This window comes from Peromyscus maniculatus, chromosome 12, assembly GCF_049852395.1.
Source record: "Peromyscus maniculatus bairdii isolate BWxNUB_F1_BW_parent chromosome 12, HU_Pman_BW_mat_3.1, whole genome shotgun sequence".
In the NCBI taxonomy this organism is placed as follows: Eukaryota; Metazoa; Chordata; class Mammalia; order Rodentia; family Cricetidae; genus Peromyscus; species Peromyscus maniculatus.
In genome coordinates this window covers 35,304,345-35,327,874 of record NC_134863.1, presented here as the reverse complement: position 1 = coordinate 35,327,874, position 23,530 = coordinate 35,304,345, and the positions used below count along the sequence as shown (strand labels likewise).

General features: G+C 42.1%; 1 protein-coding gene across 2 annotated transcripts in view; it reads right to left on the bottom strand.

Annotated features, from left to right (window-relative positions):
- Window positions 1-23,530, bottom strand: part of Cfap44 (cilia and flagella associated protein 44) — an 84,540-nt gene that overhangs the window by 14,314 nt on the left and 46,696 nt on the right. The window contains exons 24-28 of one of the 2 annotated variants that reach the window (XM_006975800.4): window positions 22,128-22,302; window positions 17,835-18,012; window positions 13,267-13,773; window positions 9,612-9,815; window positions 6,845-7,040 (exon numbers count right to left, since the gene is read on the bottom strand). In XM_006975800.4, coding sequence (XP_006975862.1) covers window positions 6,845-7,040; window positions 9,612-9,815; window positions 13,267-13,773; window positions 17,835-18,012; window positions 22,128-22,302 — 1,260 coding nt within the window. Of the gene's footprint in view, window positions 1-6,844; window positions 7,041-9,611; window positions 9,816-12,568; window positions 12,699-13,266; window positions 13,774-17,834; window positions 18,013-22,127; window positions 22,303-23,530 lie in introns of those variants that run through there. The other variant, XM_076548880.1, reaches the window with a different exon arrangement.

Here is a 23,530-nt window from a genome sequence, read left to right as displayed (position 1 = left end):
TGGAAATGAATGTGCTGGCAAACTAGACACACCAATAGATGTAGAAAAGTCCAACAAGCACTTACTCTCCCCTGCCAAAATATTAGAGAAAGGGCAGCCCTACAAACCAAAGATAATACTACTCCAACCAAATACTAAAGAAAACTGTGGTCCCGCCTCCAACCATACCATCAAAGGCCAAACAAGGAGCCAAAATATCTGCTCTCACAGGGCTGTAATAAAGCCTCGTAATGTTCATCTTGGAGGGCATCAAGGGAAGGCAGAGTAGAGGATTTGGGGGCATTCATCACTGCTAGCTAATAAACAACTCTCTCACTGTCACCAACACCAAGGCAGCTGCAAAGATCACATGGTTCTGGCTGGATGTGGTGGCTCATGCTTGCGATCCCAGAATTTGGGAGGCAGAGGCAGGCAGAGTTCAAGTTCAAGGCCAGCCTGGTCTACATAGTTGTGAGTCCCAGAACAGCCAGAGCTACATAGAGAAACTCTGTACAAAAAAAAAAAAAAAAAAAAAAAAAAAAAAAGACACATAGGTAGCCTGCACCTTCCCCATCTTGCAGTACCAAGGAGATCCCCAGATGAGAGTCAGGGCTTTTACTATTGGTTATGGGTACCAAGTCTATCTACACCATGTTGCCAATAGAGACTGCATGTGGGGACAGAACTCATTCCCACACACAGCAGTAACAAGGAGGTCCCACTTTTATTTGGTGACAATGAAGACCGAATGGTAGATATTTCTACTTTAGCAATAGGGACAACAGAAGATCCCAGGGACAACCTATTCTATGGCAGGCACAGCAGGGAAGTCTGGGGACCCGCCGATCAGAAGACATCACCACAGTAGCAGTGGGGAGGAAAACATGATGGTCGCTAACACCATACCTATGCAGGTCTTCTACGTTGATGGTAACTGCACTTTGTCAGATACCATAGGACTGGCAAGAGTCTCCGAGAGAGTATATTAGTTTCTTTTCTGTTGCTGTGATAAAATGCCCTGACAAATATAATTTAAGGGAGAAAGGGCTTATTTGGTTCATAATACTAGGTTGCAGCCTATCATGGCAGAGAAGTAAAGGAGTAATAGCTTGAAAGAATTAGTTACTAAACCCATAGTGAAGAGCAGAAAGCAATGAATTATTGCATTTATACGTGTGTTCAGCTCACTTCCCCCACTGTTATAGAGTCCCCTTCCTAGGGAATGATGCCACCCACAATGGGTAGGTCTTTCCATCTCAATTAACATAATCAGGATAAGCCCCCAGAGACATGCCTGTAGACCAGCCTAATCTAGACAATCCTTTACTGAGAACCCCTTCCCAGGTGACTCTAGATTGAATCAAGTTGACAATTAAAACTAACTATTGCCAAGGGGTGATGCAGGCCGCAAGAATATGAAATAGAAATTCAACTGTACATGATAAAGCTATACCCTGAAAGATCAAGGAATCCTTCTAGAGAAGAAGTCAAATATCAAGGAATATTTGATGTTATTAGACTTTTAATATATCAGCTGTTTCCTATTATCAATTTCTTGTGCACACATAACTCCTAGTCCATAACAGCCAACAGTATAAGCCTCTCAGATCTACTGCTGATCTGTACTAGGTAACACCCCTACAGAGACAACATGTGTCTCCTAGGCCTAGGAGACAGGCAGATGTGTAAACACATAGGTTCATTTCTTGTACAAATGGAGCTCAGACCATCCCTTTCTCTCACAGACCTAGTGGCATCCCAGAGCTATTGACTCAGAGCTAATTTTTTTTTCATAACCAGGTGGAATGAAGACAGGACAAAATTCCTGATTCTGGGTTAGAACTCAAGGAGAAAAAGCAAGAAAAAATTTTTGTAGATTGTAGGAGGTCTTGAGTCAGGTCAGGAGAGTACGAAAGGAAGGAACAAGAATGGCTGGAGGACGAAGATGAGATCGATAGCAGAAGAGCTTAGTTAGGGCTCTGAGAGGACAGGAAGTGGAGGGACAGAGAAGAGCAATGTATTAGAATAGAAATAAAGCTGTGTACCTAGGATCTAATCTCAGAGGAATAAAGTAAACAGATGAAAGAGCATGGTGTACATAGAGTCTTTCCCCTCAGATAACCCCACGCTGGCCATAGCGTCATCCCCAGGACTCTGGGAGAAGTCTTCTCAGGGTAGGTCCCTGGGAAAATTTCGATAAAGGGGACACTACGATTCTGGCCTCTGCCTCTCCCTGTGAAGTATCTAGATACCCACCAGTGCCCCATCAGAGGACAAGAATGGTAGACGTTTCACCATGACCAGAGCCACCAGCATCACTGTGGATTACAGAGTTGTGACGGTTAATCACCATTATCAACTTGACTGAATTTGAACTTGCCTAAGACTTATACCTCTGAGAGTGTCTGAGTATGTCTCCAGAGAGGTTTAACTGAGGAAGACCCATCTGAATGTGGGCAGCACCATCCCATGATCCCATGGGCTGGGGTCTCGGGTTGAACAAAAAAGAAGAGAAAGGGACCAGCTCTCTCTCTCTCTCTCTCTCTCTCTCTCTCTCTCTCTCTCTCTCTCTCTCTCTCTCTCTCTCTCTCAACTGTGGACACGATGTGAATTCCTACCTTGCATTCCTACTGTGGTGTCTTTCCTGCCATTATGTACTATGTCCCCCAAATAAACTCTTTATTCCTTAAGTTGTTTTTATCAGATGTTATATTACAGTAATAAAAAAAAAACTGATACCAGAGGCAGTGTTAACACTATCCATGGAAATCCTCATTATCTGATGGGGAGCTGTTCCCACTGTACGTGAATAACATAGAGTGAACCCTACATGCTCTAACACTTTACATGTGCAATGAGATTCTATCTTACTCCAATAGAATGTCATATATATATATACATATACATATACATATACATATACATATACATTTACATATATACTATATATAAAACTAGTGAAGATGTAGAGACAAAGAAATGCATATACACTGGTCACAGGGATGTACATTAGCACAGAAACTCTGGTGAGGGGGCTGTATGAACCTTCCTCAAAAACTACAAACCAAATCATCATGTGAGCCAGCATCCCACTCCTGGGTATATATACAAAGGAAATGAGGTTAGCCTACAAAAATGCCTGTGGACTCATGTTTATTGTGTCACTGGTTACTATTGCCAAGATACAGACTCAGCCTGTCAACAGACAAACAGATAAAGGAAAGGGGGTATTTATATACAATGGAGTGTTGTTACTCAGTCAAAAAGAATGGAATCTTGTCATTTGCAAAACGAAAAAAAAAATGAGTGTAGCAAGAGGACATGTTGCACAAAATAAGCCAGACACAGAAAAGCAAGTGTCACGTGTTTTCTGTCACGGATGAGAAGTGTAAAAGAAGAGGGGAAAAGTCCAGGAAGGGAACGAGAGATGAGATGAGAGATAGGGAGGACCAGTGCAGTCTAGGTATTTAGGAGATATGACAGTGAATCACATCACTTTGTACCATTAGCATATGTAATAATTACACTATCTGATGGGTTGTATTACCACGCCCTGCAGTGACCAAATGATAACAAGCAAATATAGTAAGTACACAACTTTACACTCACGAACTTTGCTGGAAAAACAGGCTGATTCCTTGAGAAAGCTGTGCTCACTACCCAAACTCATCTACTACAAAACAGGAGATTTACTATCACTGAGCTATTATGAAATTTTACTTCATAATTTAAACCCTCTTCAGTTTCAAAGAGCTTCACAGACAAATTTCACTGAGTACTGAAAGACAAATTAGTATCTTACGGAAAATCAAAGATGAGGAAGACTTCCTAATTCACAGCATTGATGAGAACAGGAGATAGAAAGAGCCAGGTGGTTTAGGGTTAGAGAACTTGATTCAGATCCTTGGCCAGAAGCTCAAAATGTCTGGGATTCGGTCCTAGCCACAGGTCAGTGATGTCCAGAAAATATTCTGGACCCTGGTCTGGTTCCTAGTTATCTTCATTCCTCTAAATGAAGCCCCTGCCTGGAGGCCATATCTGAGGATATGATGCCATTCCAGCCCAGACACTAGTCAGTTTTGATGAACACTTGTGGAATTGGATCTCTGGATTTTCTTGTTGGAAATGGGTTATATCTACTCTCTGTGTCAGTGAAGGCATGAGAGATAACCTCAGAGACACCATGATGTGCCCATGTCTCATGAAGGAGCAAAAGCAGAACACTTCCTCTCAGAGGAGGTTGACTAAGAGCAAGCCCAAATTTGAGAGGGAGGGAGGGAGGGAGGGAGAGAGAGAGAGAGAGAGAGAGAGAGAGAGAGAGAGAGAGAGAGAGAGAGAGAGCCTATTAGTTATATCTCTAAAAAATGGGCTTTACTCCATTCATTCATTCATTCATTTATTTATTTTTAAAGTTTATTTATTTATTATGTATACAGTATTCTGTTTGCATTTATCCCTGCAGACCAGAAGAGGGAGCCAGATGTCATTACAGATGGTTGTGAGCCACCATGTGGGTGCTGGGAACTGAACTCAGGACCTCTGGAAGAACAGCCAGTGTTCTTAACCTCTGAGCCATCTCTCCAGCCCTACTCTGTATTTATTGAACAGCACAGAAAACACAGTATGGGAAAGAGATGAGGGATTCTTTACAGAATCATTTAACAGAGTTTATACAAGGGAAGAAATTCCAGCTAACTCAGACACACAGACAACACTGCAAACAGACATCATCAAGCTATAGCCACACGCTGCCTCCAACATTTCTGGCAGGTATTTGTTGCTTCCAACCTGTTGGCTGCTTTCAGCAAATGATTGCTACCACACACACACGTACAAACGTGCATTACTCTGTGGCAGGTGCATGAAGAGTACATTAAATTCAATTAAAGTTGTTCATTAGGTAGTAAAAGAGGTTGCATGAGAAATCCGAGGATCTGAGTAAGACTGGTTAAATGTTTTCTTAAAGGCAAGTTAAGCAGGCTGAGTACACAATAGGACAGCAGGCCAAGTATACAGTCTTAAGTGAGCCCACTGGATTATTAATTTTGCTGCAAGGTCTGCCAAAAGATCATTTTTTTGGAGACAAATAGATATTTTCATAAAAATGTCACTACACTCCCTAATTTCAGTCTATCTCCTAAATGATGTTACGGTCTCCACTCTTAAGAAGGAAAAGTTACAGTAATCTTGGAGGTCACTGAGGATGGACATAAAGACTCCATTGCAGTCCATTAACAGAAAGCTATTTCCTTCTAGTCAAAACAGTGGAGTACCTCTAATCATGGGCAGAGATATGACATTCTGATCTGCTCCAAAGATTAGAACATTATGCACTATTAGGTCTGTCAATCACCTGGCCAAGAATCCATCCACCTTGGAAAGCTGATTTACCTATGGCTATGCTAAGGAGATGGAAGAAATAATTATCCCTTTAATGAGGTAATGTACCTTCCTCCCCAGAATCCCTGCCCCTGTGCACTTGTTTGCAGGGCTCCCATTACATAGCACCGTGGCCTTCCTGCTTCAACTCTTTTCTTTTTCTTTCAGATACTGGTCAAAGCCCAGCCATGACTTCCTAGACACTCCAGACCTTCTCACTCTTTTTTTTTTTCTGAAGATCCCCTCCCTTTCTGTGTGCAGTTGTTTGTCTGTCTTGCAGCTGCTTACAGATCTCCAGCACTGAACTTTCCTGCTTCCTTATGGGCTATGTGGCAGTTTGAAAGAAAATGGCGCCCAAAGGGAGTGGCATTATTAGGAGGTGTGGCTTTGTTGGAGTAGGTACGGCCTTATGTGAGGAAGTGTGTCTCTGTTGGGGTGGGCTTTGAGGTCTTCTATGCTCAAGCTATACCCAGTGACACAGTTCACTTCCTGTTGCCTGTGGATCAAGATGTAGAACTCTCAGCTCCTTCTCCAGCACCGTGTCTGCCTGCATGCTGCCATGTCCTGCCATGATAATGGACCAAACTGTAAGCCAGCCCCAATGAAATGTTTTCTTTTGTAAGAGTTGCCTTGGTCATGATGTCTCTTCACACCTAAACTAAGACAGGCTATGTGACTTTTCCTTGTCTCCCTCCCTCTGGAAACTGCTGAGATTTATAGATTGCTTGCCTGGTTGTTTCTCTCAAACTCTTTACAAAATTGTCCACAAGTTCCCTTCCAAATCTGTCTCTAAATTCTTTTAATAATGAGACAGAATTCTGATTTCCCTGTCGCATAGGACTAGCATCACCCTCATATTTAAATTAGACAAAGAGGATGAGGGAAGGAAAAGATAAAGAGAGGAGAGGGAAGGAAGAAAAGGATGAAGGAGGAGGGAGGGGTGAACGGGAGGGTGGGAGGGAAAAAAAGGTAGAGGGAGGGAGGCCAGGACTGCCGACCAATGGCCCACATGAATATTATATTAGCACATTTTCCACTTGAGGCTTAGCAATGCATACAACCTACTTCCTGCCTGGTCACTGGCCATCAGTGTTTTATTTATATATAGAGCAATATCCACAGCACTCTAGAATATGGAGAACTCTCAAAACTCAATGGCAAGACAATCTTACTCAAACATGTACAAAAGGTGAGGAGAGGCATTTCACCCAAGATAGCAAACTATCCTGTATTAATTCATACCAAACACACACACACACACACACACACACACACACACACACGAATGCATTCACACTCCAAGTGTTCAAACACACTGTAACACCGTATAGCCTCTGCTCTTTGATCCCTACAGCACAGCTACATTGCCTGTGTGGTAGTGGGTGAATGGCACCCAGCCAGAAAGACCAGTGTTTTCTCTGGTCTTTCTCTTCTTAGTGTTAATGAGGAGAAGAAAGGGACGAGCACGCGTGGAAGGAGCACAAACCAGCGTCGCCTTCAACTTCCTTTTTCTTGGCCCGCTTAATCTTCTTCTTCAGGACTTTCATGAGGAAGTTTGCAAATTTATTGTTTTCTCCAAGGGCTGACTGGAACCCGGCATAGAGAGCCTTTTCCTGCTCTTGGAGCTTGGTGATTTCATTCTTTTTCTCTTCCATCTCTTTCAGAGTTTCATTTATTTTCCACTAAGGGAAGAAAGGGAAGAACATGGTTGGGATTCTGCCACTCCAGCTATAAGACCGCACATGCGCAGTTCGGCAGCTAGGCAAGGAGTCTTACGTCATCCGTGCGCTGTGTGATTGTGCAAATGTGCGCAGAGCCGTCACGCAATCAGCGCATGCGTGGCATAGCTCCGTAAGCCCACATGCGCATGTGCAGGGAAATCCTTAAAAAGCTGGACACAGACTCCTCCTCTCTCTTCCTCCTCCCTCCCTCTCCCTGTACACATCTTTCACAGGCCTGTTCACTCTCTTCTGTCCCCCACTCCTCCTAATGAAGCTCTGATACTGGGTTTTGTCATGCCTCATGACCTTTCTCAAATGGTAACAGCACCGCTTATTATTTAAAACCAACAAACATAGGATATGTAATGTTTCTAATGGGCTGGCTTCGGAGGGCAATGCACTTTCCAACGCAAAACTAGTCTACAGACATTTTTAAGCTTCTTAATAGAAATTTACATTTCTTATGTTTGTAGAACTGTTTGTTTGATTAAATTTACATTCTTTAAAGACATCATTCAAGTTCAGTATCTGTGGAATGTTCATTTAAAAAATTCAAATTAAGGCAGGCGGTGGTGGCGCATGCCTTCAAGCCTAGCACTTGGAAGGCAGAGGCAGGTGTATCTCTGTGAGTTGGAGGCCAGCCTGGTCTACAGAGCAAGTTCCAGGACTGTTATACAGAGAAACCCTATCTCAAAAACAAAGCAAAACAAACAAAAAAAAAATCCAAATGAAACAAATTAAAATTTTGTTTTCTTTGCTTTGGGTTTTTTTTGTTTTGTTTTGTTGTTGGGATTAAAGGTGTATGCCAAAATTGCCTGGCCAAACAGGAATTTTTACTGACACTCAGATAAGATGGTGCCTACAGAAAAAACACAGACAAAGGGCCAGCATTCACAGCTGGATTCCTGAAGGGCCATCCCAGAAGTTTGACCAGGACTCAATCCTTGAAGGACTACCCACCAACAGGACCAGTGTCTATGACCAGACATGCCCCAACCCCACCCCCAAGAAGGACTGCTAAGAGTGAAGACAGCATTTGAAACTAAATCTGGGACTAAAACCAGCACTGGAGACCTGACCACATCCAGGGCTCTGACAGGCGCCTGGAATTCCCAGGAGGACTGTCAAGGAAGGGAAGCTGTAACCTTCGATTAGACCCTATGCCCCATCCATCTCTCTCCTTCATGTTTATTCCTGTATTGAGTGCCCAGGGTCATCTCACATTCCCTCTCCTCCTTTCCTCCTCTTTTGTCTTTTTCCATTATCTCCCGTACCTCCCGGGCTTTTTTCTCGAAGATCGCAGGCCAGTCTGGTTGGCAGGGTTTCACCTCCAGAGACTTGGGACTCTCAGATGATCTCACAGCATATTTTGACCTCTCTCTTCTCATGCCCCACCCCTTGTCCCTGTTATGTCCCCACCCTGTTTACTATTCTGTTTGCATGTGGCTCGGTAAGGTTTGAGGATTGCTGTGCGTGTTTCTCTGTCCAGATGTCTGTTAGAGACAACCTTTCCTGGAATTTTCACCCATAGCTCACACACTTCCCCTCTTGCCCTTATATCTTTTCTTCTCTCTCTCTCATCCTTTTCCCCTTCTCACTTTCCTTCATAATTATAACCTTCCATAGATTTAGTAATCTCTGAAATCTGTAGACACTAAAAGTATCCCAGCTTTCCCCTCCCAGTTATTTTACCCAGCGTGATTTTTTTTCCTTTCAAGGTAGATAACAATGAGCACTCCTATCCTTGTTCCCCAAAAGCAATCTATAGATTCAATGCAATCCGAAACAAAGTTCTAATGACATTCTTCATAGAGGTGGAAAATAAATCTTCAAATTCGTGGGAAGTACAAAATATACTGACAGTCACGGCAATCCTAAACAAAAATAATTCTGATGGAGAAATCACCATGACATATTTCAAGTTCTACCATAGAGCCATAGTTCAAACAAACAGACAAACAGACAGACAGACAGACAGACAGAAAACCCTGAAACAGCAACAACACAGCATGGTACTGGTACAAAATCAGGTGTGTGTGTGTGTGTGGTGTGTGTGTGCGCATGCGTGTGTGTGCGTGTGTGTGTGTGTGTGTGTGTGTGTGTGTGTGTGTGTGTGTGTGTGTGTTTACCACAGTGCATGCGTGGTCAGAAACCAGCTCTTGAGAGTTGGTTCTCTCCTTCTAGCATATGGGTTGAAGGACTTGAACTCAGCTCATCAGGCTTGTTGGCAAGTGCCTCTACCCACCAAACTATCATGCTAGCCTTCTCTATCTTACTTTTTGGAGACAGCATGTCTCATTGAACCTGAAGCTTGCCAGTCTGGCTAGATTGGCTAACCAATAAGATCCAGAGGCTCTCCTTTCTCTACCTCCCTAGATTTGGATTACAGACATGGGCTGCTGTACCTAGGTTTTTACATGGGTTCTGGGTATCAAATTTATGTCCCCAGGTCTGTGTAGTAAGTTAGGGAGGACTTTATTAGTCCTCCCTAACTTAAGGGGAGCAGCCAGCTAGGGTTCAGCTTGCTCTTACCTGCAAGTCTTGCTCCTCTTTGTCTAAGGAATTAACACGCTCTTGAAGAATATTTTCCTGTTTTTCAAAATTCTTGAGGAGAAGCATTTCTTGAAATAACGTGACGTGGTGTAGGTCGGATAGTTTCATCTTAGTATCTAGCTTCAGTTTCCGGTGTCTCAGAAGGTGGAGTTCTGCATCAAAAGTGACAATCAGTTCCTTGATCTGAGATAGAAAAGAGATTGGAGGATGTATAAGTTAAAATGCAAATGTTCTTTTTCAAACTATTCAACAATACAAATGTGACTATAATATTTTTCATTATACAATTATTTCGACTAGAGATAAAATTATGTGCTCGTTACAAACTCACTTATAAGTGGCATTAAATCTATATAGATTAGTGGTGGGGATTCTATAGCTCTAGTCCTCTAAGCCCCTTCATCATTGACTAAGTGGTTGTTCAGTGACATCCTTTATGGATGTACCTTCATTATCTACCACACTTTGAATGCTTTCTCACAGTAAGTCCAAATAAACATTACCCTTAACTCCTAATATATGCTGAAAAAAATTTAAAAATATAGAATGGAGGATCTAAGTCAATTGTCATCAGAGGGATATCATCCAGAAACTGATGGGAGCAGATAGAGAGACGCACAGCCTAACACCAGGCAGAGAAAGGAGAACCCTGAAGAAGAGGGGGAGGAAGGATTGTAGGAGCCAGAGGGGTTGAGGACACTACAAGAACACAGTCCACAGAATCAACTAAGCAGTACTCAGAGGGGCTCACAGAAACTCACAGGTCAGGACAAACACAGACCCTATGTGGGTCTGAGCTAGGTCCTCTGCATATACCTTATGATTGTCTTCTTGTAGGACTCCTAACAATGGGAGTGGGGGCTGTCTCTGACTCTTTTGCCTGTGCTTGAGACCCTTTTCCTCCTGCTGGGCTACCACATCCAGCCATAATGTGGAGGTTTGTGCCCAGTCTTATTTTATCTTTTTAGGCCATGCTCGGTGAACATCCTTGTGAGGCCTGTTCTTTCTTTCTTTCTTTCTTTCTTTCTTTCTTTCTTTCTTTCTTTCTTTCTTTCTTTCTTTCTTTCTTTCTTCCTTTATTTATTAAAGGGAAACAGAGGAGGAGTTGATCTGGGGAAAAAGAGAGGTGGGGGGAGAAACTAGGAGGAGTGGAGGGAGAGGAAACTGCAGTCAGGATGTAATGTATGAGAGAAGAATAAAAGTTAAAAAAAAACATGGAATGGAAAATATTTTTACATAGGTAAATATAATCATAGAGTCACAAAAATCTGTTCGGTTATCACATTTTACAAGTGAAGAAATGAGGTTAAAGGTGACTTCCCTGTAATCAAGGCTATCTTATTACAGAGGTGGAATAGAGAGCTAACTCCCAGTTCCTGATCTGGACCTTATTCTACTGTGGTCAAGGTGACTGTATGTCCTCATGTGTGCTTCGATTGGGCACAGCTCTATAGATTCAGAGTTTGGGAAGGGCAGAAGAGGGAGCCCTGAGGGTTGATGCCCCTGAAGAAACCCACACAGTGGGAAGAAGAAAACCACTGAATGTTATTTGTTAAGTTGTACCTTACAGAAAATCTAGACTGTCAGAAACTTTTAACATTTATGAAGTCCCTACTAGAGAATAATGGACAGGAAGAGGCCTACAGGTTTGTGGTAGTGAAATTGCTACAGAATTTTAGAGTACTAAAATACAGAAATCAACCCAAAGAAAAGAAAAAAACTCAAGCTTTTAAGTAAGTGTGGTTATAGAATACATATTTGGGCTTCCCTTTATGCTTCTTCAATAAAGTTGAATTCTTCCTAATTTCTCTGGAGTCAGGAGGGCATTTTCTTTTTTAAAAAAGACCACATGGGTCTCCAAGTCTTTAAGGGTTATACCTATTCTGTTGGCTCTCATAGCTGATAGCTTGCATGTTTTGTGATAATAGAGAGTGTTTTTCTTGAGCATTGCTGTGTTCCCACTAGCCGGCTACTATGTACGGGGTATGCCCAACAGACATTTGTTTAATTGCTAAAAATCAATAAATTAGTGTGATGATAGCAAAGCTTGTGAATGAACATCTACTACTGTATGTCTGGCATGCCTTGTGTCTAGGCATCCTGATGGAAACAGAAGAGGAGATGTGGCCCTTATTTGAAGAACTGTTTAATCTACTTTGGAAGACAAAACTAACACACGTGAAGCATCAGGAAAGACAAGTGTAGGTCGTACAGTGCTGAGCACAGGCGCGCCTGAGTTCACAGACAAGGTGAGGGTGTGTGCAGAAGATGCTGGAGAGGGTGTAGACTGCTCTGCGCTTTGAACAATGGCCTGGTTCCGGAAGGCAGTCATTGCAATTACAAGGAAGTAGTAAAGGAGAAAGCCCTGCTATGAAACAGTGGTGAAGGGAGAGCCTGGGAGGCAGGGATAGTGGGAGAGTCAGCCTGGGTGGAGTGGAAATGATGATGAAGCGTAAGGCTGGGACACTGCAGGCAGCGCTACTTCAGGGTGGGGCTGAAAATTACCGAGGAAGGGGCTCCTTCTATAGGGCTGTTAGCAGGGTGCTATCTACCCAAGAAAGGTTCTCTTCCTTCTGTAGTTCAACTGTGTCCCACACTTCCGGTCCAAGCCTGGTTCTGGTTTTCCTGGAAACAGTACTTGTCATTTCTGGAACAGTTTTGAACCCTGCTATTGCCACAAACACTCTCACCTATGCCAGCAAAGCAGGCATTAAAGCAAGAATGATAGTTACAGGATCACATCTGTAACCCTAGGCTCACATCTGTAACCCTAGGCTCACATCTGTAATCCCGGCACCTGAGAGGCTGTGGCAGGAGGACTAGCCACAACTTTGAGGCCAGTTTGGGGCCACATAGTGAGTTTTAGGCTAACCTGAGCTACAAAATGAGAACAGTGAGGGGGATGGAGAGAAGAGACAGGCAGGCAGGCAGACAGGCAGACAGAGGATGGTGTGAAAAGCAGAAGATTCCCCTTTTAAATGCATTCTATTAATCTTCTTAAGTCTGGTTCTTCAGTTCTTTTTGCCATGATTTCACTCAGTTCCAAGTGTCTTCTGATGTGTTGTCCTGTAGGAAAAAGATACAAAACTCCAACGTTCTATAGAGAGCATGCTGTGGAATAATCCTTCTGTACACCGTGAATATGTATTACTCTCGTTGGTTAATAAAAAGCTGACAGATCAGTAGCCAGGCAGGCAGTATAGGGTCAGACACAGAGGACTCTGGGAAGAGGGAGAGCAGAGTCAGAGGAGATGCCAGCCAGACACCATGGAAGCAGGACATGTAGAAAATGAGGTAACAAGCCATGAGCCATGTGGCAAAGCATAAATAAGAAATATGGGTTAATTTAAGTATAAGATTTAGCTACTAACAAGCCTGAGCTACTGACCAATCATTTATAAGCAATATTAAGCATATTAAGCCTCTATGTCAGTTATTTGGGAACAAGCAGTTGGGACAGAAAAACTCCACCTAATGATGGAAAAAAACCAAACCACCAGTGAATAATGAGCTGGTCAGCATGTGGGGAAAGGTAAATGTAGAGAAATTTGAAGTCAATCAATCATAAACCAGATAGAATTTTCCCACTATTCACCCTTTTGGTTTTAAGCAGAGGAACATCTCTGTCTCTTACCCTGTTGCACAAATACTGTTGCATATACAAATGTTTGACCTCATCCCTCTTCATAATCTCCACCTCCACGTCACTCGGCTCCGCCTTTTCAAACTCTGATGACTTTGGAAGCTCCATGATGAACGTTGATGCCTTGGATGACCTAGACAGGGAGTCTCGTGTTGTCACATCTCCTTCCTTTCCGGGCGACATTTTGAGGAACCCTAACCCTCCTCCACTTGTGCTAGCCGATCCTGTCTGTTTGCTATCTGTCTTTTCATCCTGGCGTTTCTGTTGCTTTCTCTTAAATCTCAAGAGTGTTTCCTCGTCATATTGGAATCTCCTTTCTGGGACTTCTTCTGGATACAACTGCGGGATCTGAGGGATGGAAATATGCTTGGACGTGGGGATGGACATCTGAAGGTTCTTCAGTTCTTGTACCAGACACTGGATTTCCTCGATCACAGCCAACTTAAGATCTCGAAGGGAAAGGATGCACTTGTTCATGTACTTCTTCTTTCCATGGGCCTGAAACGAGGGAGAGAAAGGAAGCAAATCACAACTGTGTCACAAAGGGCAGTCTGGGTGTCGTGTACTCTTCGAAGATCTTCAGACTGGTGGGCCCTGGGAATGGTGAACATCTCTGCTCAGTGCTCCACTGTGGTTTTCCTCTAGCTTTTGAGCGTCACCCGCGCCCACTGGAGGCCAGTCTGGATGTGACCTCAGGAATCCACTTCTTCCATTTGTCCCCTCCCCCTGGTTTGCAAGGTTGACTTCCCTGTCTTTCACCTCTTCAGGGAGGTCTCTCAGGAAGCCTTGTGCCTAGCTGGACACTCCGTTATGGGAGAGAAAGGGCATTAACTAACTCCCTTTCCTAGAGGAAAATTTGGAACTTTTTTATTCACCACAGCTACCCACCGAGGACCTAACTATAAGTCATCCTGTTTTCATTCTGTATTTTGGCCACATTCTTTCCTGTGATTCCTTTGTGGTCATGATCCTAGACATCAGTATCACAACATCCCATGAGATCCTTCTGTGGTTCTTTCTCCATTTATCTGAGTTAAAGCATACCTGCACATGTACTACGTACGTCCATGGCTTGTTCATTACTACCTCTGTCCTAAAAGTACCTCCCAGCACCTGAGAGCACAGCACCTCCTGAGACTGCTAGCCAGACTAAGGATTGCTTTGCATGAAATACAGTGTTTTTTAATAAAAGATCAAAAGCACTTAGTCAGGTAATCTTATAAAACATACCTATATATTTACTTTAAAGAACCTACATATTATTAAGACAAGATCAAGATGTTTATCTACTTGAGATTAAGTCTTTAACAAAGAATTGAGACTTAGAATGAAAAGTCAGCATCAGCTATGTGTGGAACCACCTTTGAAGTACTTCCTAGAAGGCTGAGGATTAGACATACATGAACAAACATAACCGCTCTAATGGCTACACAGCCCATTTCTTTGGGGAGCCCTGTGATAGTCTTGTCAACTCGACACACTCTAGAAACATCTGGAAAGAGTCTCAGTGTTGGACTATCTAGATCACATTGGCCTGTGGGCATGTCTGTGGAAGCTTGTCTTGCTTATGTTCATTGATGTGAGGAGAACCAGCCCAATGGGTGACACCATTTCTTGGTTTGTGGCCTTCAAATGCGAAGGCATGGAACAGATGAGCTGAGTTGTGAGCAGGCGTGGGTTGCTCTCGACTGATGACCTGCTGTGATTGCTGCTTTGAGTCCCCACTGCCTTGACTTGCCTGCTCTGATGGACTATAACATGGAATCATGGGCTGAAATGATCCCTTTGCCACCCAAGCTGCTTTTTGTCAGGTCATCACCATAGCAACAGAAGTGAAAGACAAGCCCTCTTTGTTTCCGGTTCTACAAATAACAAATTGAAACTGTACTAGTAACTGATTGTTCTTGTTGCTGGGATAAAATAATCTGACAAAAGCAATTTAAGAGAAAAAAAAAAAAGGTGTGTATTGTTTCAAGGTTTGCATTGTTTCCTAGCTGGGAAGTCTTGGTAGCAGGAACTTGGGGTAGTTAGTCGTGTTGTATCCACTGTCGGGAAAGGGGGAAACAATGAAAGCTTGAGATCAGTCAATCTGGAACCCAAACCGAGGGAATAGTGCCGCCCACTATTAGGATGGGTTTTCTCACCTCAGTTCATCAAGATGATCACAGCACGGGCCCAAGGCCAACCTAATCTAAATAATCTCGAAATATGTACCTAGAAGCTTGTCTCCTACTGGTTCCAGATCTCATCAGCTTGAAAATCAATGCAATTACATACATGAAGGGATGGAAGATATGTGATAAAAACATTTAATACTGTAGTGATCTTACATTGACCATGACAACAATTATTCACTGATTCTGAACATCCCATTAACTCTATAAGGTTATTATCATATTGTATTACTTGATATTAATACCCCTTAACAGATGAGATCATTCAGACTTAGGAGATTTATACGAACAGCAAGATCCACACTGCTAGTAAGTACCAGCAATGCAGAAATAGTCTCCATCCTGCTGGTGTGCAGAACAGTGTGCTGAGATGCTGTATGGGGGCTGTTTTAAATCAGTGCATTTCAGTATGATATAGCTTCAGTTTATTCTGGATGCCACAGCTGGCCTATCTCTATGGAGACTGAATTTCAGGCCAAGCGGCCTGGGCCAAAGTTGTTGCCTGACATACGTAAGGCACCGAGTTTGATTCCCAGCACTGCAAAAAATAAAAAACAAAATAAAGAGGGAAGGAAAAGAAGAAGGAAGGAGAGAGATGAAGTCTGGCTTGGATGACTAATAAGTTACAGAGGCATAAAATATAGATTATGAGATATGAAAATACAGGCAATAGCTAAACAACCTCAGATGGACTTAGAATAAAAACTGTAGCCAGGTGGTGGTGGCACATGCCTTTTATCCCAGCACTTGCGAGGTAGAGGGAGGTGGATCTCATCTCTGTGAGTTCAAGACCAGTCTGGTCTATAGAGTGAGTTCCAGGACAGCCAGGACTGTTACACTGAGAAACTCTCTCAAAAAGTATTGGGGTCTGAAGGCTAGAAAAATGGGTCAGCAGCAAACATCATTTGCTGCTCTTGCAAAGGGCCCAGGTTTGGTTCCCGGCACCTACACAGGGCTCACAAACATCACTAACCCCAGTTCCAGGGGATCTGACATCCTCTTCTGGCTTCCACAAGCCCTGGGCATGCATGCGGTGCACATACATACATTCAGGGAAAACTCTCATACATAGAAAATAAAAATAAATAAATTTTTTAAAAGAAGGTACAAAGGTCTCTTTAAAAAAAAATGTTTGGTCAGGGCTGGAGAGATGGCTCAGCAGTTAAGAGCATGAGCTGCTCCTACAGAGGATCCAGGTTTGATTTCTGGCACCCACACAGCACCTCACAGCCATCTGTAACTCTGATTTCAGAAAATCCAATGTCCTCATCTGGCTTCTGTGGGCACCATGCATGCACATGGTACACAGACATACATGCAGGTAAAACACCCTTACACATAAAATAAATAATGTGCTCATAGAATATATGTCTGTAAATAGTAAATAATACTAAGCTATCTTAGGCAGAAGAAATAGCTAGAAAAATAATCTAAATGGACACTAATAGGATGTCTGAAATGTTGATTGTGACCAGAAGGATAAAGCTTTGATCTGTGGTCTTTCATTTGTGGATATTAACTAGCATGCCAGGATATGTATACCACTGGCATAAATAACATCTCTTGTGAAAAAGAAAAAGACATACCTTCTTCAGTATACTTTACTTCTATTGCTCAGAAATAGCTAAAACATTCAACATGCTATGGAAGGGATGTAGATCGGGCACTCTTGTCAGTAGACACCCTGAACTGTGTAGCCTGTACAAACACAGTAGGTGGCCAAGTAGCTAATCCTCCTTTAAAATAAAAAAGTAATGGATACTTTCTGAGCCTATAAGTGTGAAGAATCCACCATCTGTTGGTTGAAATGGTGCTGGAGGAATTAGAATCCCTCAGAAATGATGGAATGAACAAGGAAGAAGAAACATTTAATAAGAAACATGAGGATCAAAGCTAGTGTGATAAGCCACACTTCAGAAAACTCAGAGAGGAATGTGTTACTTGGTTGATATTTAGCTTCTGACAAAAGATGGAAGTATTGTAAAGAAAGTATTAAATGATGACAGTCTTCCTAACTGGCTAGTAGTCTGTGACAGCCAGAAAACAAATCTACTGAGGATCTCACTAAATTTCAGAAGTTCAACGTACATGAGACAGTACAGTACTTTTCCCCCATAAAAATGCTATCGAGCTATATAATTAATGGGAAGGCTGGTTCTGCCATATGAGCCGATACATTCATAGACAGATCTCTTGTCCTCTCTGGGTCCCTGTCTCGCCATTTTTAAAAAGAGGATGTAATCTAGACTCCTTTAAAAATAATTTTCAGCTCTAAATATCTATGTTCATATATATTTGTGGATCAACGAGGTAAATGGGTGGTTGAGCAGACTCGAGTTAACACCAGGGTGCTTTTCATCGGCATGGAGTCTGAAGGTTAAGTACCATTGTGTCAAGGCTGCCCAGTTCCTCCTCCTTCTTGGCAGCATTTATCCTCATGTGCTCAGGTATCTTGTAGTCTGGGGCTGTCTTCAGATTGAAATCCCCCATGAACATCTGGGCTTCTCTGATGGCTTGAACATCTTTGGGGTCTTCATAGTCATCATCAGGCCTGCTCTTGTAACTATGGGAGAAATAGATAACTTAGACAAAAATGTAACAACGAACTCTAAATGTGCACTTGCTGCCTCCTCCCAGAATTCCATGCACACAACTGTAGGGAGGTGCAAAAAGCAATGCCAAATCATCAGAGAAGATAAAAATAGAAAGAAAAACTATTAGCAAACCAGTTATATTGATACAGTTTGGGAATGCAGGGAAAGAAGACTAGAAAAATCTATAGCCCAGAATGCCTCATTCTGGGGGATGTGCTCCTCTGGAGGACTCTATAAAAATTTTTGGACATTATTTTCTTGGTCGAGTCCCCAGGGAACAGGTGTGGAGAGTGAAATGGAATGTTAGACCTATTTGGTAAAATTCCTTAATGGACTGTAAATGGATGCATCTCAGATTTCCCATCTCCACACAAACTAATCAGTGGCAGCTTTCATACCAAGACTGAAATGAAGAATTCTCTCGAAATAAACTAAACTCCTGGCTTAGGAAGCTCTAAGGTATCATTGAGTATCCATTGCAAGATCTTTAATTGGGAATTTTCAACATTCCCCCCCCACCCCACCCCACCCCCCCCCCCGACAATCCTTGAAAGTGAAGTGTGCCAGCCGGTACAGGTGTGTATTCTTGGCCTGCAGCCAGCACTTTCTTTGAAGAGAAAAGCCCTTTGGGATGACATGGTTTAAACTAGCAGAGGAAGCCTGTTCAATCCATGTATTCATTAACAATCATATATATATATATATATATATATATATATATATATATATATACACACACACACACACACACACACACACACACACACACACACACACACATATATATGTTGTTTTTAAAGCGAGGAACAGTCACAGGGGGAAAAAGAATAGGAGGGGCAGAGAACAGAAAACATGGCCATGACCATGCTCATGATGTAAGCAACTAGAAATTTGAACCAAAAAAAAAAAAATGAAACTGCTGTGGGACGGTCTGTATGTCAAATTGCTCTGATTGGTCAATAAATAAAACACTGATTGGCCAGTGGCCAGGCAGGAAGTAGGTGGGACAAGGAGAGGAGAATTCTGGGAAGCGGAAGGCTGAGGCGGAGAGACACTGCAGCCGCCGCCATGACCAGCAGCATGTGAAGACGCCGGTAAGCCACCAGCCATGTGGCAAGGTATAGATTTATGGAAATGATTAATTTAAGATAAAAGAACAGTTAGCAAGAAGCCTGCCACAGCCATACAGTTTGTAAGCAATATAAGTCTCTGTGTTTACTTGGTTGGGTCTGAGCGGCTGTGGGACTGGCGGGTGACAAAGATTTGTCCTGACTGTGGGCAAAGCAGGAAAACTCTAGCTACATGAAACAGCTCCATTCAGACATATGAACATCATCAAGAGACACAGAATATAGGTAATTATGAAACCGGTTCCTCAGAGAAATAAGATGAAGTATGTTTAGCCCCTGACTTTCAGCATGGAAGAAATCACTAGATTACAGAAGAAGCAGGATCAGGATCCGACTGACCCAAACAAAACCCAGTGAATAAATGAATAAATGAAAAATAATTTATTCAAATTAATGAAAATTTGCATTTAAAATCATGAAGTGGTTCTCCCTAATACTGGAAATAAATAAGAATGTCTATTTCCATATTTTTAAGCAACATAGTATAACATGTTCCAGACAATAAAGTGAACAAAAGTAAGAAATAAAAAGCAAAAACATTACAAAGGCGGAATCAAATTGCAGAGTGATGTCAGCAAGAGGGCAGAATGTAAAGTTCTTGGCCCAGTAACGCTGTGTAAGTAATACTTCAGTTTCCCTCAGTCAGAAACCCTGCTGATAAGCCAAGGCTCCTGCACTGCAGGCAAATGCGAAACTGGCGTCAGTGAAGAGAAGAAAGTGACAGCGGACTCCTCACCAGAGTCAGTCTCCAGGACGATGACTGAAGGCCTAGCTTCCAGCCCTTTCCAGGGTAGAGAAGGGGTTAGTCTGCACTTACTTTGCTAAGGGGCTCCACAGAGAGCCGCTTTCCCGGAGCCATGAAGCACCCATGCGGCTAGACCGTACAACCGGAGCTGCCAGAAGAGTGAGGATGGAGACCTGGGCTTTGGAGTCTTTCCTTTGTCTAGCACATACTCAAGAGGTGAAAAAATTCCAGTTCCCACAATCTCCTTGGGGGCTGGAGGGGGAGGGGAGTGAGCTGTGTTCGCCAGAGCCTCCTAAATATTTGGTACCTCTCTTGCCAGCTTTGGATCTCAGAATGAAAGAGAGGAGAGAGACAGAGAGAGAGAGAGAGAGAGAGAGAAGAGAGGAGAGAGAGAGCTCAAGGGAATTCCTCACTACAGCAACCTATTGTATAAGAAATGCCAAATGGAGTACTTCAATTTGAAATAAAGAACAATGAGAAGAAACATAATGGTACAAAGAAGTATGGGACGCATTTGTAATGGTAAATATATATATGTATATATATATGAATTTTAGTGTTATGGAATATGTATTAGTATATGCACTAGTACTCTAATCACTCTAATAATGGGGAGAAAGTAAAACTTAAAGATGACTCTCAAAAATAACAGTAACTTAGAATGTTAAAGATACATAATATTTAAGTAAATTTAAATGGTGACAATAGTAATATAAACTATGGGGGAATTCTAAGAGTAAATCATAGGTGGCTGGAGAGATGGTTATGAGTACCTGCTGCACATCACAAGCAGAATTCATATCCCAGCACCCATGTGACCAGGCAGGTGTCCCACAAATGCCTGTCACTCTAGCCCCAAGGGATCCAACACTCTCTTCCAGCCTCCACAAGCACACGGGCATGTGCACTACAAACATACATGCACATACACAGACGTACACACTTAAATAAGTACAACTTAAAAGTAGAGTTTTCATATGCAGTTGAACTTAACTTGGTGTGATATTAAAATCGATTAAATAAGCCGGTTCAAAAATGGGCAAGAAGTTGAAGAGACGCTTCTCCTCGGAAGACACGCAAATGCCCAACGGGCATGTTTAAAAAAAAGCAAAGAAGTCACCAGGTGTAGAGGTTCACGCCTTTAATCCTAGCACTCAGGAAGCAGAGGCAAATGGGTCCCTGTGAGTTTGAGGCTAGCTTGGTCTACGTAGTGAGTTCCAAGACAACCAGGGCTATGTAGAGAGAGTCTCAAAAAACAACAACAAAGTTCAACATTACTAGCCACTGGCAAAATATAAATCCAAACCACAACAAGATGTTCACTTCACAGCCTTAAGGGTGACTATGAGCAAAGTACCAAAGAGCAAAGCATTGGAGACATGCAGAGAAATGAGAGCTCTTATGCAGTATTAGTTTAATAAAAGAATAGTGTAGACAGAAGTTTCTCAGTCCTGCCTGGTCCTGCCAGGGCAGCAGCTGTTTTTACAAAATAATCATTCAGAGGCTTAATATTAATTACAAACTATTGGGTCTAATGACTTAGGCTTATTGCTAGCTAGCTCTTTCGTCTGAAATCAACTCATTTCAATTAATTTATGCATTGCCACAGAGCCGTGGCATTACCGGTCTGCTGGCATCTTGTTCCTTGGGCGGCTGGATGGCGTCTGCCCTGACTCCGCCCTTCTCCTTGTCTCTCTGCTTGGATTTCCCACCTGGCTCTATCCTGCCTTACCATAGGCCAAAGCAGATGTATTTATTAACTGATGGGAACAACATATATTCACAGCATCCAGAAAGACAGTTCCACAGCAGAATAGTACCACCATTAGAGAACACAGAAGAAAAGTCCCGCAAGAAAATGAAAACTACAAACTATTATATGACCCGCCAGTCTTATATCTGGGTACAGCTGGCATCACATTCTTTATGATAGTGTGACAGAAAATAGTTTATTAACCCTTAAAAGTCATTCTGAGGATATTAGCAAAAGAGGCTTTTGGAAACAGAAACTAAAGATTATAAGGAATGCCAGTGAAGCAGAAACCACTTCAGAGTGATGCCGATGCTCCTTCACATCTCAGACATCCTATTTGTATTTTTTCACTTCTTCATGCTAAGTAATGACTGTGTCAACAAAGGTAAAATTTATAAAGTTACATTTGTGGACCATATATTAGAAGTGTAAGATTATAGGTTAAACATGACTCACAGTTCATCCCACTCCTTTTTCCGCTGCAGAATCTTATTTTGGGCCCGTTCAGCTTTTTGTATAACATTCTTTATTTTCTCGATTTGATTTCCTACCATGATTTCACTTAGGGTTCTAGGCCGGAATTTCTTCCCTTTTTCTATTATTGATTCTTCTTGTAGGGAAACACTTCCACCTGTACAAAGAATCACTTTTTCAATACTTTCAAGACAGAAAAATAACTCCGAAGGTTGTTTTCCATTTATACACACACACACACACACACACACACACACACACACACACACAAAGATCAAGAGAAAATACGGAAGCTACTTATCATGAATTCAAGCCCCCAAGCACAGATGCTCCTTGACCTTTGATCCAGGTCACATCCTGATAAAAACCAATGTAAATTGAAAAGGACCTAGCCCATAGAATACCTACATCAGCTTACACAACAGTCAATGCCTATTCTACAGTAAGATGTTGAGTATCTCATGTCGTTTTTAAAATATTGTGCTGACAGTGAAAAATAGAATGGCTGGGTGGCTGTACTTTCACACCATTACAGAGTTGAAAAATGTAAGCTGAACAATCATTAAGTTGCCTACTATTTCTACTGTGAAAAATCAGAATAGAGATCTAAATCACAAATATTGCTCTCAAGCATTTGTATTCAAAAAGTTGGCAAATAACAGCACAGTTCCCAAGAGGGGGTGGAAAGACCATGAGAGTCAGAGGATTAGAAAGTTTGCTATGAGGCTGTTTCTCCTAAGAATGTCAGAAGCTCCACCCATAAAGTCTCACCATCATGTCTGCCTAAACAGGGTGAACAAGGACAACAATAGACATACTAAGTGAATGGAGAAAAACCACAAGCCCTCATAAAGAACTACAGGCAACTAAGAAACATTGAGAGTGGGAGAAATCGTCTTATCCACAGAAGAACACACCAATTGGTTATCCAATACCAAATAGTCAGCTCCGGAAACATACATACAAGTAACATTATACAGACTGAGAAGGTTAGCTTATGAACACATACACATATATGTACACACATACATATATGTATGTTACAATTAATGGGAAAAAAAGAGGCCATGAGTTTGAAAGTGAACAAGGAGGGATATGTGGGAAGCTTTGGCAAGAGGAAAGGAAAGGGAGAAATGATGCAATTATAATCTCAAAAAATAAAAGAAATTTAAAAATACGATTACAAACAAAATGTCCTCTGATTTTGATTTATAAAAAGATTGAATGTCAACTGAGTAAATGTCACAGTTGAATATAAAAAACTGTTAAAATAAAACCAATATCAACTGCTTATAGGATGGTAAAAGTAATGATGGACCACTGGCAGATTGAAAAAACTGAAGAGTGGTGTTTGCAATGTTGCATTAGGGACAGGGGATTAATTG